The sequence below is a fragment of the Staurois parvus genome, unplaced genomic scaffold (genome assembly GCF_062004578.1).
Source record: "Staurois parvus isolate SC_StPar_1 unplaced genomic scaffold, SC_StPar_1.0 ptg000004l, whole genome shotgun sequence".
Lineage (NCBI taxonomy): Eukaryota > Metazoa > Chordata > Amphibia > Anura > Ranidae > Staurois > Staurois parvus.
This window is the reverse complement of record NW_028317800.1, coordinates 915,001-930,966: the sequence shown is the minus strand read 5'-3', so window position 1 is coordinate 930,966 and position 15,966 is coordinate 915,001. Positions and strand designations below refer to the sequence as shown.

The 15,966-nt window shown below is 41.0% G+C and overlaps 1 protein-coding gene across 1 annotated transcript in view; it reads right to left on the bottom strand.

Annotated features, from left to right (window-relative positions):
* Positions 1 to 15,966, bottom strand: part of HSD17B4 (hydroxysteroid 17-beta dehydrogenase 4) — a 388,773-nt gene that overhangs the window by 36,526 nt on the left and 336,281 nt on the right. Inside the window, exon 22 of the mRNA XM_089673464.1 lies at positions 8,619 to 8,757. Coding sequence (XP_089529590.1) covers positions 8,619 to 8,757 — 139 coding nt within the window. The remainder of the gene's footprint in view (positions 1 to 8,618; positions 8,758 to 15,966) is intronic.

Below are 15,966 nucleotides of genomic sequence, written 5' to 3'. Positions count from 1 at the left end.
TGTGCATAAAGGCACATTATGGTAAAAGCCCTCAAAAACTGAAGCTCCACTTTAAGAACTTTTATTAAAAACATCTCAATGTTACTACTCAATTTTAATGTATTCTAGCACATTTCTTTCTTAAAAGAGATGCAAAAATCGATGCTGTGTCTGTCCCCAGCTGCCTCTACACCGAGAACTGAAAAATCAAAGACTGCTGATCGCTCAGTTCTTGGTCTTCACTAAGCAGACAGCAGCTGTCTGTCAGAGCTGGAGAGCTGAGATGTGGAGGGGGTGATAGCGGCTAGCTCATCATCTCAGCAGCACAAGGAGAGGTTGAGCGAGCTGCCGGTCAGCAATCTGGGTGCATCCCGACTTTAAAGTTGGTATCTGGACCTGCTCAGTGACGTCAGCCGACAGCGTTGATTAGTAGACGTAGTAGGGCCAAAAGAGTCAAGCCTTATACTAGGGTGCTTCAAGACTGCAAATACTGTACTTTTCATGGGTGCCCTGACTTAAAGGTTGAGAAACACTGATATAGAGTATCTAATGCTGGATATCAGCAAAGGGAAAAAAAATGCCAGCATGGAAATCCTAATAGATTTACAATCAGATCATTGATGTACTGTAGACATAAAAAAAAAAAAAAAATAAGTTCGGAAGTAAAATCGGTTTACTTTACATTTTTGGACAAATTAGAGCCAGAAAACCAGGGATGTCTGCATCTGCTGCACTTGATAACTGGATATCTGGGTGTAATTATAAAGGTCACATAGATGATGGAGATGAGATGCACAGCTCATTCAGAGGAAATAATGGGGGGAAGAGGGTTAAAATTATTCTATATATAATTGTTAGTGCGAGACCCGAGGATATCGGTGAGAACTTGGTGTTTGCGCTGACAGCATGCTGTGCAGTACACGCTTAGTACAATATATGCATATATGCGGCCCCATGGAAGACTATCAACTTTTGTGAGGCCACATATATATATGTACAGTCAGCGGCAAGGGGTTAAGTATTTGATAGAGCAGAAAAGGGTTAAAACACATTTTTTATTCCTGCTGTGTCCCAAGAGATTTTCCATTGCCTATTGTTCTAAAAACAAAAAGAGGGACTTCTGCCTCACCACAGACCCCCCCCCCCTCGGGTCCTCTACTTGTAGACACTTTACATTTTTTTTGGGGGGGGGGAGGGATACCTGGTTTTGAAAGGTACCTGCTCCCACTTCCTGTATTTGTAGCTCGTGACTTTTAATTTTTTGTTTCTAGGATGAAAAACAGCTTTAACATTTAATTTTTACAGCTGTAACTGATACAAGTGTCTCCATATATTGCTCTTTTTGTTTTTGTGACAATTGAGATAAACCGGAAAAAGGACAAAGGACAATCTCTCCAATCGGCACACAGACAGCAAAAAAAAAGCTGGCAGACCTCATCCCAAGCTATCCAAAAATGTTAAATTCTTTATGCCAAAGTTATCAGATCTGTAAATTTCAAGTACATTCACTGTCCAAGTAGCCCAAAGAAAAGACTACAGTTCCCGTGTAATTCCGCTTTATAGGAAATTTGCACCAAAGCATCCTGAATATAATAAACGTGGTTATCAAAAAAAAAAACAAAAAACAAACACCTGCAAACATTTAAAATTCTCTATTAATTTTTCAGCAAGCTTCTAGCAGGAAACCCCTGATCTCTGCTTTTTATATTTCTATGTATGAAAGGCAGCATGGCAGCTTCCCAGTCCTGTTGAATACATCATTTACTTCTTTCAGCCAAGGACAAATGTGGGCAATATCACGTTTCTGATATCACAAAACATCATCGCTGGGATCCCACTAAGGTTCAGCTTTACGAATACATTTTTACAGAACAGGTCATAACTACTTTAAAAATAAACTCCAACTCACTCTTCTATGTGTACATCACGTATCTAACCTTTTTAAAGGAATATGGTGGACTGCCAGGTTGTGGAACGTATAAAGAAAGAATGGTATAGCATATGATTGTGGAACATTATTCATAACAAGAACACAAGAACCATCATCTGAGTCATGACTTGCTGTTTGCTAATCATTTTGCCTTGACTCTGCAAGAATGTTCTAGCTAGGGATGGATGCTTGTGTTTTTCAGCAACAAAATATGATGTATTCTGGTTGCTAGTCATAGCTCCCCCACAAAACACCATATCATGGGCAACAAAACCAGGAAACGGAGAAAAATCAACTTATTTTGGCAATTCACATACAAGTATGTTATGCAGATTTAAAATAATATACACTCATATAAGAGAACAATGGGAAGCCTTTATGCTAAAGAATATACCAATCAGCCATAACATTATGACCATTGTGAATACCATTGATCATCTCATTACAAGGGCTCCAAAAATTGGTGGGATATATTAGGCAGCAAGTGACATGTTGTCCCTGAAGTTGAAGTGTTGAAAGCAGAAACAGAAACAATGGGTGTTGCATCTTGTTACATATGGAGCTGAGTAGCCACAGACCAGTCAGGGTGCCCCTGCTGACCCGTGTCTACAGCCAAAAGTGCCTACAATGGACATGTAAGCATTAGAACTGGAAGAAGGTGGCCTGGTCAAATGAATTATGCTTCATTTTACATCATGTGGATGACCAGGTGTGTGTGTATGTTGCTTACCTGGGGAAAAGATGGCACCAAGATGCACTATGGGAAGAAGCCAAGCCGATGGAGGCAGTGTGATGCTTTTGGCAATGTGTTGCTGGGAACCTTGGGTTCTTCTACTCATGTGGAGGTTACTTTAACATGCTCTACCTACCTAAAAATATAATTGCTGAAGTACACCCCTCTATGAAAATGGTATTCCCTTATGTAAGCAGTGAGCTGGCTCATTGGGGGTGTTCTGCATTTATCAAAGTGTCTTGATGGGTGGATGTCAGTCTGGAGGAGGGGACATTCCTATGCAGGCTGCATTTGCATGCAGAACACCCTAGGTAATGCCCACATGTGATGTGGATCCTACATGAGTGAAAGAACCTATATCAAATGAATGTAAGGATCAGACAAGGGACAGAAACGCTGAGGTGGACAGCACTAGATTGTGCTGGATGTCCTCCAGCCAGGTAATGAGACAGGCTCGATGTGACTTGCTGTAGCTTCTAATGCACACTGGGAGAAGCGAACAGTAAGTAGTGAAATCACAGTAAACAAGGAGAAGAGAGGAGCCTGTATATAGTTAATAAGTACTGAAAATGAAAGGACTTCTTTACAATCTTTGTTTCATGATCTAAAGACTATTTTCAACTACTCTAGAATTCAGCACCGCATTTCTTTTCTCTAACGGTCTTTGGACTTCATGCAATGTTAACATTTTGTATTAGCAATTTTGCTGGGTTGGATAGGTACAGAAAACCAGAAGCACCGCCATTCTTAGCCTTTCAGGGAAAAATGCTGGGATAAGCAAAGATTGTTGATCCCCAACATAAAGAATATATAAACCAAACATTTCACATTCCTGATATGTGCCTGCTGTACCATGCAATTATATGAAAAAGTATCCTGTTTGTATTGCTTCCTTTGTGTGAAATCCCTGGTGTTCCTGCAAGTCACTCTGATTTCCTATTAAACACTGATCACACTAGGCATGAGAGCACAGCGTGGTCAGTTCTCTAGCTGTGCTGGGAGCTAATCCAATGATCAGGTTTGTGCTGACATGCCCCCAACCCCCCCCCCTCTCCCTGCACAGTCATTCAGTGAAAAGATCAGTGTGCCACTGTTTTTCCTCCCCTAGCTCTCTAAGCTGCTGCTGCAGCTGAGAACAGAAGGTATCTATAGCATTTTATAAATAAATAACTAAATCTATACATACACACACACACACACACACACACGTGCCTTATTATAAACTGAATGGGTTGTTTTACAAGGTGAAGGTTTACATATACTTTAAAATACAAGGTCACCTTATTTCAAAAATCCCCCCATCCCCCCTTACCAGCCATCTCAATTCATTCAGCTGTGCCAGCCCCACCTTACATTTCCAAACTTGCCACCCCTAACTGCTGCAGTATCCCAAACAATCTACAGTCCAGTTGGTGAAAATCTGGAGCTGGACTGCCTGTACCTACATGCTAACACCCTATAGATTTGAATAGGATGTACCTATACTGCAGAAGCAGTGGCAGCCTGGCACAGGTTTTTTACTGGCTGAGCTGCAGACAGCACAGGAGACTGCAGCCTTTGGAGGGTACAAGTACGGACCTGCAAAGGGGGTGGAACAATGTAATGTATTGATGGAGCTAGGGGGATTTTTATATCAAGGTGAACGTTAAGCAAAAATCACATTACCATTTGCCAATGCTTTTTGGTTATATTAGAAGTAATACTTATAGCCTTTTTAATACTCTTATTTATCCACTCTTGTGAGACTAGCTTTACAATTTTGTATAAATCCAATTCAAGCAAAAAAAAAAAAGCCCAACATTTTACACACACAAAGAAAGGAAATCAATGACAATATGGAATCATACACCATTTTTCCAGCATACATCCACCTCTCTCCAATGCTAGGCTCAGGGATATTTACAAAGCATGCCATAGCAGGAGTCATGAGGCATTACGGCAATGATCTGAAGGGTCCATACGGTTTCTAGTGCTGTCAGGAGTTGAGCCTCAAACATCTACACAGAGCAAGGGGGAGATGACAAGTCATAGATTAAAAGACATGGGAACACAGCTGAGCAACTGATTTAATAATGAAACAGGCCTAGCAGCGAGGCCCAAAGGATAATGATAAACACTTTTAGAGAGAAAGCCTGAGAGACTTTATATTTTAGCTGCGTTTTTAATCCAGAAGTGAGCCTGGAGAAAAGCGACAGCAAAGCAGCCTAAACCTATCAAGATTAGTAAATTCAAAACAACAAATGTCTGTTGTCAGGATGAAAAATGTCAAGTAGCCGAAAAGTAAGACAGACAAAGGGACACTGTACTATGGAGAACATATATGAAAGGTGCAGATGGTTCCCTTCATTCTGTTCTGGTATCACCACTGATACTGATGAACAATGAATTACTGCTCATGCATTGAATATCCACAATATGATCTGTGGATGATCACGAATGGCTATATCAAACACCAAACAAAAACAGAGCCACTTAAGGCTTGATTCATATTGCCGTGACTTGGGAGACCCCAAGTCTCATGACATGTAAAATCCCATGTTAGTCAATGAGAGCTGTCTTAATTAGCACTACTGAAGTCAAGGTGACTTCTACCCGACTTGTGCCCATAGACTTTAATGGAAGTCCCCTCCACGTCAGATACTCATGTATGTTGATGTGATTTGAAACCGACATTACAGGAAGATTAACCAGGGAAAGTCGCATGGCATGAATGTTGCGCATTAAAGTCGTACTCAAGTTGCATCAAGTGACCAGATAGTCGCCTGGCAAAGTCACACCGTAGGTCGCAGTAGTGTCAACCGAGCCTTAGGGCAACCACTTGGAGGCGATTTGTGCCTCAGACCTTAAAAGTGCTTAGTGTCATTCACAGACATTTTCCAAACAGAAACCTCCATCCCTCTTTGTCACTCCTTTCCTTTAGCCCTGGTTCACACTGATGCGGTGCGGAATTCGCAGTGTTTTCAGTGCAAATTCTGCACCGCATCAGAATCGCACCCCGTTCATGCTGCAGGTGTGTGTATGTTATGTTAACAACAACACGAAAGCGGTCTGCAAAATGCGGTGCGATGTGCAGAATCGGATCGCATAGGTGTGAATACCCATGCGATAAAATTCTAGTGCAAACCAAAAAAAGGGTCCTACACGTTTTTGCTGAGGGTGCAATGCGATTAGAGCCATACAAAATGCAATTGAACTACACACAATTTGCATGTGATTTGCACATGAATGCGGTACAGTTCCTGTGCGAATCACATGCAATTTACCGCACATATGTGAACCCGGGCTTACTCAATAAGAAAGGATTTAACGGGTGTGTTTCTTCTTTTTACTAAATGACATGCATGAAAGACCCGGCCATATTTCCCAAGGAGACATGTAAAGCCAGTCTATATATGAAAGCAGGCAGTTTTGGATCACTTAAATGGTGTTACTTTGCATTTAGGCATACAGGTGGTCTAATATAACTCTATTCATACAATAACTGATGTCAAAGACTGCAAATCTGGACAAATATGTGCAGTATAAGGTCTGAATAAATGTAAACCTCCACAGAGCAAAGTTGAATATAATGCGATAATTTGTGTTAGGTGGGCAGAACAGTAGCTAAATGGTTAACACTTCAACCTGGCAGTACTAGGGTCGCTGATTCAAATCCCAACCACAGCACCACATGCCTGGAGTTTGCATGTTTTCCCTGTGCGGGTTTCCTCCGGGTACTCCGGTTTCCTTCCACACTCCAAAGACATACTGGTCTGTAAATTGGATCCTGTCTAAATTGGCCCTAGTATGTGTATGTATGAATGTGAGTTAGGGATTTAGATTGTACGCCCCTTGAGGGTCAGGGACTGATGTGAATGTACAATATATACATATATATATGTAAAGCGCTGCGTAAATTGATGGCACTATATAGAAGTACCTGTAATAATAATTTTATATGATCCCCAACTGCTCATCAAAAATAAAACATAGGGATCACAAACATGAACGTGAGCATTTTTGGAGGTTCTCCCCCCATGGTCAGATCAACTCCTAAGTGAACAGTTATTATCTTTTGCCTATAAGCACCCTAAAGTATATGTAAACCCTCACTATTCAGTTTAAAACAGAAATGAAAGGCAACACATTTGTGTATACATGTAAAAAAGGGGAAATGAGGCATTTTGAATGTTTTTTTTATAAGTGATCAGATACCCTCTGTTCTCAGGTGCATAAGGATCTTATAAAGCTGGTGGAAGGGAAGCAGCACACTGGTCTTCCCAGTGAATGGTTGTGCAAGGTGGGGTGACAGCATAGGTCTCATCACTGGAGGAGAGCAGGCTGAGTTTTCAAAACAGGCAGAGAACTAACCACGCTGTGCTCTCATGCCTAGTGCTTGTCAGTTCTTAATAGGAAAGCAGAGGGTCTGGCATGAACACCACAGATTTCACAAACCCCCCCCCCCCAGAATTTCATACAAGTACATGGTGCATTACGCATATATGAAGAATATAACATTTTGGATTGACATATTCTTTAATGCACTGCACACATTCAAAAATGTTCACTGTTTTAACTAGGTATTAGTGCAGTTATATTCCCTGTGTTGTTTGCATACCTTACCCTGTAATGATGAGAGACCACATGCGACTGCAGTGTATAGTGTTATGGCTGATGGATTCCTCTATATCCATGTATTCATTCACCTTAGTGCAGTTATATTCCCTGTGTTGTTTGTATACCTTACCCTGTAATGATGGAGACCACATGCGACTACAGTGTATAGTGTTATGGCTGATCGATTCCACTATATCCATGTATTCATTCACCTAGCTTGCGCCTATTCACTAAAGGGACAGGCAAATTCTTGTTCTGGGTCACACCATGTCCAGTCAATGCCTTACCATTTCCTCTGCGTTGTATCACAAATGTGGGAGTGCTAATTAGATGAAAACACATCTCACACAGCATAGTAAGCGCTCTGTTAATCGCTCTGCCTGTCTGCGGTTGTGTCAGATCTAATTACTATTTAGCTCTCACCTGCACCAGTGCTAGAGACCTATGGTTTGTGGAATATATAGTTTCTTCACAGGAAGTGTCAGTTCTTAAAATAGACAGATTTAATGCATTGCACTGTGCAGTGCCGTGACACATGCATCATGTTTGAAAACAAATAGAATGGTTTGAGACAGGAATGTGAAGATTTGTTCTAGTACAGGCTGTGCATACAGGGCAACAAATGCCACCATAAAACTACATAATCAATGCACATCTTGCTCAGGTACAAAAAACACAGATTGCAAGGAAGGTTTGTAAAATTTTAAGATTTTAGGCTAGATTCACATAGATGTGGTGCAATTTTTCCTTCTGGTTTCAGTGTGATTTTCAAGTGGTAGTTCAGTGATTCAGGTGCAATTCTGATGTGATTTGGCAGCATTCTCAGTCAGCCTCTCTACCAACATAGATCAGGGATGGGAGATAAGGAACATAGCAAAGGCTAGATAAACGATTTTCATTTAAGTCTCTGTAGCTACAAATCACACCACACGGCACTAAACTCGCACAGGACCCTTTTTAAAATTACATCAGAATCGCACTGCACATATGATAACGGGCTCCATAGAATCACATGTTATTTCACTTGTCATGTGATCCCATGCGTTCTGGGTATGTGGCATTCAGGATGCCTAGAGCACATTAAGTTAAGAACATTCAGAAAAAGAGGTGAGCTTGAATGACTTGTCTTATCTAGCAAACCTCAGACATCTCGCTAATGCTAAGACGATAATGAAAACATAGCAAAGGGTAGAAACCTGTCAACAGAATACTACACTACAAACAAAATGCCAATAATCTGTCGCTTATCTCTTTTTTTTAAACATAAAAATTAAGTAAAATAATTTAAGTGACTTTAAACACAAGTCTCTGATATCCAACAAACATGCATGGTAAAATATTAGCGGCACAAAAATTGTTTTACGCCATGTTGAAACTCACTCCACTGTGCAGCCGTCTTGCCATCTTTGGTGATTTCCCAGTGGAAGACCGCATTGACTTTTTTAACCAGTTCATTCCCAACATCTTTAATGCGACGGCTGATTTCTTCAAAGACGAGGTCACTTTGCAGTTCTGTGCCCTACAAAGCAAAAGTCACCAGTTAAACAAACCATTAATGCAAATCCAATGCATTTGTTATGACAGTTCAAATAGACAAAACTGTAACACAGATAATGATTCAGTATGTAGTAACTGCAAATCATATGCAGGTGTCATACAGAGGACTATTTCACTTAGTCGTTTACAGTATATTATACCACATACCATAAGACTGTTTATTAGAACAAATGTCTGGTTGCAGTACTGTTAATGTGAATCACAAAAAACTATCAATAAGTATTTTGTATTTTTTGGATAAAAATGGACATACACTAGACCTGCAGGGGCCTTCAAACGTCTAGCCAGCAGCTGATGTTGGCATCTGTTTTGCATAAAACAGCATTGTCTCTTATTTGCAGCCCACAAGCTGCATCCTGTATTGACTGTATATGGGATGCAATTTGTCCTTTATATTTATTTATATCATTTGCACTGCCTCAAGTCCTCAGACAATGGGTGCTGTTGATGGAGCATGAGGTCACAGCCTGTCTTAACAGGTACTCACACAGGTGTCAGGAATCAGCGGCAGGAATGGCCAGATCAGCGTGGCTACATTCAGGAAACTGGGATCAGACTGTGTATGTTTTAAGTGAGATTTATTGAAACAAAATCGATCCAAACACCAGTACACAGCAAACAAAAAATTATAAATAAACAAAAAACCCAGTGACAGAATACTGAACTGCAGAAAGCCTAACTACTGTATATACAATATCTAAAAAATGAAAAACATGGATAAACAGGAAAATGGAGACGCAGTGAACACATGGGAAGGGGGAACCAGGACTGGGACCAGATACCAGGGGAGTAGGAGAGAGGCAGCAGGGCACAGGATAGGTGCAAGATCAGGATCTATGGCGAACAAAATATGGCAGCAGCACCAAACCACTGGCGCGAGAGGCACTAGCAGAGGAGGACCTAAATACTCTCCCAAGAGCCAGCATCAGGTGTAAACGGATTCTGGACACCAGAACTACAACCTTCCATTTTGGGAAGCACAGTGCCATCAGCAGGTGATCCAGCTCCTGATACAGGGCATGCTGTGTCACAGAGACAGACGGTTCCTCTGTAAAAGACAAACTGTCCGCAACAAAAAATGCTCCCAGGATCATGTACTTGAAGCTGAAAACATAAGCTCTCTGTGCAGCACCCATTGGAGTGGCATGGTCCAGATATTGGATAATCCTCAGTGAACCTATGTCTATACTCAAAGAGTGGACCAATAGCATGAGACACATTATCACACATAGCCTATGTCTGTCACAGGCAAAAAATCTGTGCACTCATTTGCAAAATTTGGGGCAGGGTTATGAAGCTGCTAGCAGGACATATAAGCTCCATTCTGACTGCCTGCAAAATGTTAACGTGGATAATATGTTAAAAAGGTATTTTGGTCTATTACCCTGCCTTTCCTCTTATTGAAAGTAACTGCTGGCACACACTGCTTTCTCAATGTTTTACAAGAAAAGACACAAGTACGACTTATTCTTACATTTAAAGAGCAACTCCACTTTTGTTGAGCAAAAAAACCTTCCATTCTGGGTGATCTATGTACACTTTGTTATTCTAAAGAAATAGCTGTTTGTCTGTCTGTTTCCATGTGTAAAATGAATGTGAATGGGGATGGTTTTATAATTATCAATCAGCTGCACTTGCAGGCTTATAACAAGGAAAATACGTGTTTGAAGCCTTTTGGGAGCTATTTCCCTTTGGGAAATCTCTCCAAAAAATACATTTTTGTAGCAGGGGAAGCCCAAAATTTGACTTGTATCTTAGTGTAGACTTCTGTAAAAAAAAAAAAAAATAAGTGAGCCAAATACACAGGCAGGAAATTACATTTCTAGAGGGCGACCTGTACATCATCTGTGTACAGGACGCCTCCAGTTGCATTATTGCATTGCTTTTTATATAAAATTACACACCAAAAAAAAATGATAGATATAGATATATATATCTATATATATATATATATATATATATATATATATATCTATATATAGATATATATATCTATATATAGATATCTCTCTCTCTCTCTCTCTATATATATCTATATCTCTATCTATCATTTTTTTTTTAAATTGATACATTTTAGAAGACTGATTGTTTTTTTTTGCCTTTTGATTATTTGTACAAATACACAATATGGCCCTGTATGGCAAAGTTTTGAGACACCCCCCCCCCCCCGCTATTGGATCATTAGTATTACAACAGTCAAGGGGGATATGTGAGGAGACCATCATATGCCATCTGGTATTTATTATGCATATCGCTTACCTTTCAAATTATCTGACTTACCTTTATAAAGAAGTCATAATGTGCCCTCTAAACAACTTATTTAAGGGAGGCTTGGGTCTAAATTGCCTAATTACTGGCACAACAACAGGATATTGCACATTTATTTATTGCACAAATCTATTCAGTCTTCAGAATGTCAGCTCTCATTTCCCCATGTCAGCTCTCAGTACATGCCTGCTGCCAGGAGGCCGCAGTCGTCGAAGAGTCACATGACATTGAGTCTAGCATACATTTGTGGAATGTCGCCCTACATTATACAGTACAGTGTATTTTCTATGCCCTTGGTAAAATGGTTTGTGAGACCTACACATGGGTTACTCTGCACAGCTGTACAATGGGAGTGAATTTTGACCTTTTTTCTGTGTGACCTTAGAAACCTAACTGCTTATACCAGTTCTGAAACGGCATAAACTCTAGATATGACTGCAATGAATTCCACCAATTAAGCAGATCATTTGTAACCGTAGGACATAACAATAGCATCTACTGTGCCCTTAAAAGGCCAGATTAGTCCTCGAGCTTCAGTGTGTTAATGGTGACACAATTACAACAGAGCTTTATTGAATTGTTAGTCATGCATCTTGCTGTGCTGTGCTGAAAAAGCAAATCAGGATAACAAGAAGACAGAAGAGGAATCGATGGGGACTTCTAACAGACATGTCTATTTTTCTTTTTAAACAAATTGTGTTACACAGAGTAATGTAACACCAGTGACAACAGTATCGATGCTCTGCTTTTCCCCTGTAAACATAACAACAAATCAATATGGCAAGATAGAATTCAATTGCACTTTTATGCTTGCATTAATGTCTACCTTGTGGTTTCTAGGGCCGAAACAATGAGCTGTTCATCTGAGATCTAACCACTACAAGCACTACAGATGAGGAAATGTGGGGATTTTATAGGATCTGTTTAGCTAGGCTGGCCATACATGAGTAAATCATTCATAACAGTCAGCTGGTAAGAGATCTGTTTGATATGTCACAATATGCTCTTCAATCCCAAACATGAAATTCTGATACTGGCACATGCTCACTCTTGCTTGCCCTGGGCATCTAACCATACTTAAAGCACAACTCCACTGTTTTCCCATCTCTCCTCCCCATCCCAATTCTGCCATCTGTTCAGTTTTTCTTACCTGATGAACAGTTTCCAGAGCACAGCACGTTAACTCTCGCCAGCTGTTCCCCTTCACCCCACTGAAAGGACTCCTATATATAAGTCAATGGAAATTGTCCAAGTCACACAGGTAGTGACATGGACACCCAGAAGAAGGACCCATCCAGCAAGTAAACAGAGGAGAAGAACCCGGCACTGGGTGGCCACATGAGCGCAGCTTAAAGGATAAGTTCACCTTTTAACAAAAAATAATAAATGCACATTTTTCTGCAGGTAAAAAAAATGTGCATTTATTATCTTTTGTTTGTGATGCCTCTAAAGCATTGCACCAGCGATTAGCAGATCGCTGTTGCCATGCAGGTCTCCCCCTGACCTGCCAGTATATCTGCTTGCTCGTACATTCTGTATGGGCAAGGAGATACTTACTAACAGGAAGGCTCAATGAACTACCATGGTTCTGTGGAGCACCGTGGTAGTGCATTGAAAACTACAAGCCAACAGCTGCAAATGCTGCCGGGACTTGTAGTTTTCCCATTCACAGAATACTGTGAATGAGTGATGTGGCCGGGTGAGTGGAGCCCCGTACAGCGTGTTTTTTTGTTTTTTTTTTAATTGTGACAGCTAGCGGAGAGTATAAGATCCCCTGCTAACTGGCACAACAGGGATCGGAGGCTGGCCGGATCCTAACATGTTACACCCTGAATATGTGTGTAACATGTTACGAAAGGTGAACTTATCCTTTAAGGTAAGTGAAAACAGAGAGAGCAATCAGAGAGAAGGGGTGGCAGAGGGGTTATATTTATCCTGCAGTTGGTCTTTAAAACAGAATTAAACTATGCTGAATCTCGTGTAACTATGAATGAATCTCGTGTAACTATGAATGACACTGTTTTTACTTCTTAAACTTCGAACAAATTGATTTATATTCTCTTGTTGTGTTCTGCCCACCATGAGTTTAGTCCTTCTCAGTCTCTATGAATCCAGAGAGGAATGACAGTTGAGGACCATGACATCACATGCATGAATATGTAGGGTAGAATTGGTAGGGACTACATTGATGCCTGCAGCACCATCCTCTTGAAGGAGGAGGAAAGACCACAACTTTGGAGTTTGGCAGCTAGAACAGACGCAGGCAGAGGTAATAGAACACCCAAGGTCTTGCTGCCGAGCCTGAAGACCTCATGGAACACATACATTCAGCCACTAGGAAGACACTTTTGCAATTATGCATCAATGTACATTTCCCGATTCACCTTCCAGGGCAGGATATGAGATAAAGGCACCTGGAACCTGGGTGTGGGAGGCCTCTTTCACTGGCTATTCTTTTCTTCTAACCACACCTTTACTTACCTGGCTTTCCTGCGAGCAGCTGCTAGGGTTCTTTGCTAGATTGTTCTCTAGGACCCCTCCCAGTACAGGAAGAAAGTGGTTTGTTTCCCTTTCTCCTTCTATGCCTGGTGCAGGCCATGTCTGGAAGTGGCAAACCCCCTTGACAAGGACCAGCAGGGGCAGCACAGGTTTCCAGTTTGGGTGTGTGTGCACTGTTGGGTAGTTGTGTTGGGTTTGTGGTCTGGCTGTGCTCCTGTTTGACTGGATGATATGTGGGCAGGGTGAAGTCATTTCCATGCACTGGAGGATCTGGTTCCAAGCCTCATCCTTAGTATGGGGGAAGGGGAGGCAATGCTGTCAGGACACTATAAGTGGAAAAGCGAATATTGCATGATGGATTCTTCAATGCAGACTGCAGCTCAGGCAAATACAGGTGCCCTTGGCATCAGCAAAACACTGGTAAGCTGGAGGTTGCTGTATTTAATTGCTTTTACTTGTGTTTATTCTTAGGTTTTCACCTATCCTGTAATCTGCCACCTGGGGCACCCCTTAGTATTGGACTTAATGTGGCAGGGTACTGTTGGGCTTTCCCATCTAGGGATTATTAGAGGAAGTTTGTGGGTCCTGACTGCTTTTCTCTCTTGACTAGCTAATTTTAAGTAATAGCTCCTAAGAGAGGAGGAGGCATATGCCTGTGCTTGTAGCAACCTCCTCTACAGTAAAACAGGAACTGACCTCCGCATTCCAATCTTTCGGTGTTTCTTGGTAGATACAAGACCCCTGCCAAACCTGACCAGTGCCAAGATCCACTACTCCTTTGCCGTCGAGGTTCCACAGAAAGTGGATCTGGTGGGAGATTTACTGGCCCCCACTACTCCTTCACAGCTGGATTCATCTATTAGGTCTAGGGAAAAGAAAGTTCCTGTACTTTTAGGTAAGAGGATGATAATTTTTTTTCTGAGTAAGATTGCCAATTTCCTGGCACTAGGTTATATCTTCCGAGGCTAAATGTCTTTAGAAGTGGATATCAAGGGATATCTAGTAGGCACTCAACATTCAAGGGAAAGCAACTGCATTCTGCAAACAGGCTCATAGATAACATTAATTATACTTCCTGCCTCACAGGAATTTGGCTTGCCTTCCTACACACGTTACAATATGCAGACTGTCTTACAGTGCCTTCTATTTCCACTACAGCACAGCTGGAGAGGCTGAATTATAAAACTTCTCAGCTCTTGATGAGGGCCTTGTTAGCTGGTATACTATGGGCTTCACTCATAGGTGGTTTTGCATGTGGAGTCGCATTATGTCTGCTTAGGTTGTTCAGGTTCAAGGTATTATGCATCCTGCTGCTGTATTACCTTCTGCTTACTACCACTTGTAATCTCTAGGGGTTCTCCAAAAATGTAATGTTTTGCTGGGTTATATACTGTATTATAGCTTAGGCCTCATTTGCATTGTTCAAGGCCGCTAAGTTGAGAGATTCACATACTTTGTCCATTTGGGGCAGAGGCCACCAGATTCATTGACTAAGTATTACAAGAGGGTTATAGTATGATTTACACTACTCCTCTGGTATTGTGCAGTTAATGTTTTCAGGATGCATATTCATACCTTACAGTGGGAGGTTCTCTATTAGACTAATGTTACATGTATTTGTTAGGGGACCTTATCATGTATTGTTTGTTTTAAAAAAATAATAATATAGATATTTTACTACACAGTAAACTTTTTCTTGATGGCATTCAGGTGTGGTAATACAGCAGACTGGGCTTCTGACAACATATATGGCTCCTTAGATGATAATGTATGTTTCAAGGCAGTGGGCTTTGTCACATTCATATGCAAGGTTGAAGTGGGTTTAAAGTGTCTGGATGGATGTTTCTGCAGCAGCCCTTTTGTGCAGATGTGCTTTTATTTTGTACAGACCTAGTCAATTCATGTATGTTCTGTTGCAGCTAGTCTCTTTCAGCTTGCACTCAGGTCTTCATATATAGTTTTTGTTCAATGATATGCTTTTTTGCATTTAACATACAACAATACAAGTACAACAATGAGCAAATGTATCTGAACTAAACAGATGACTCACTAAAATATTTCAATTACCCTGTTATATTGGCCACACAGGCTTTAAGACCATTCATACTGTATGTCCTAAGTTGACCAGGGCACTTTTTGGAATCAGTCCTGTGTGGCTTTGGGCTCTTATTTTTTTATACGGCTTAGTCTTTTCCCTGCAGTTAGAGCTACTGCCTTGTTTTCTGTTCTCTTTTGATAATGTAACATAACAGGGTCCACCATATATGTGATATTTATGAGCAGCCCCGTGGGTGTAGAGGATTCTGGGCTTTATTTATTTTAATTGTTCCTCCCTGGACTAGTAAGTTCTTGCTAAACATCTTATAAACTGTCCTGGAAAACAATTTCAGAAAACCAGAGTTAG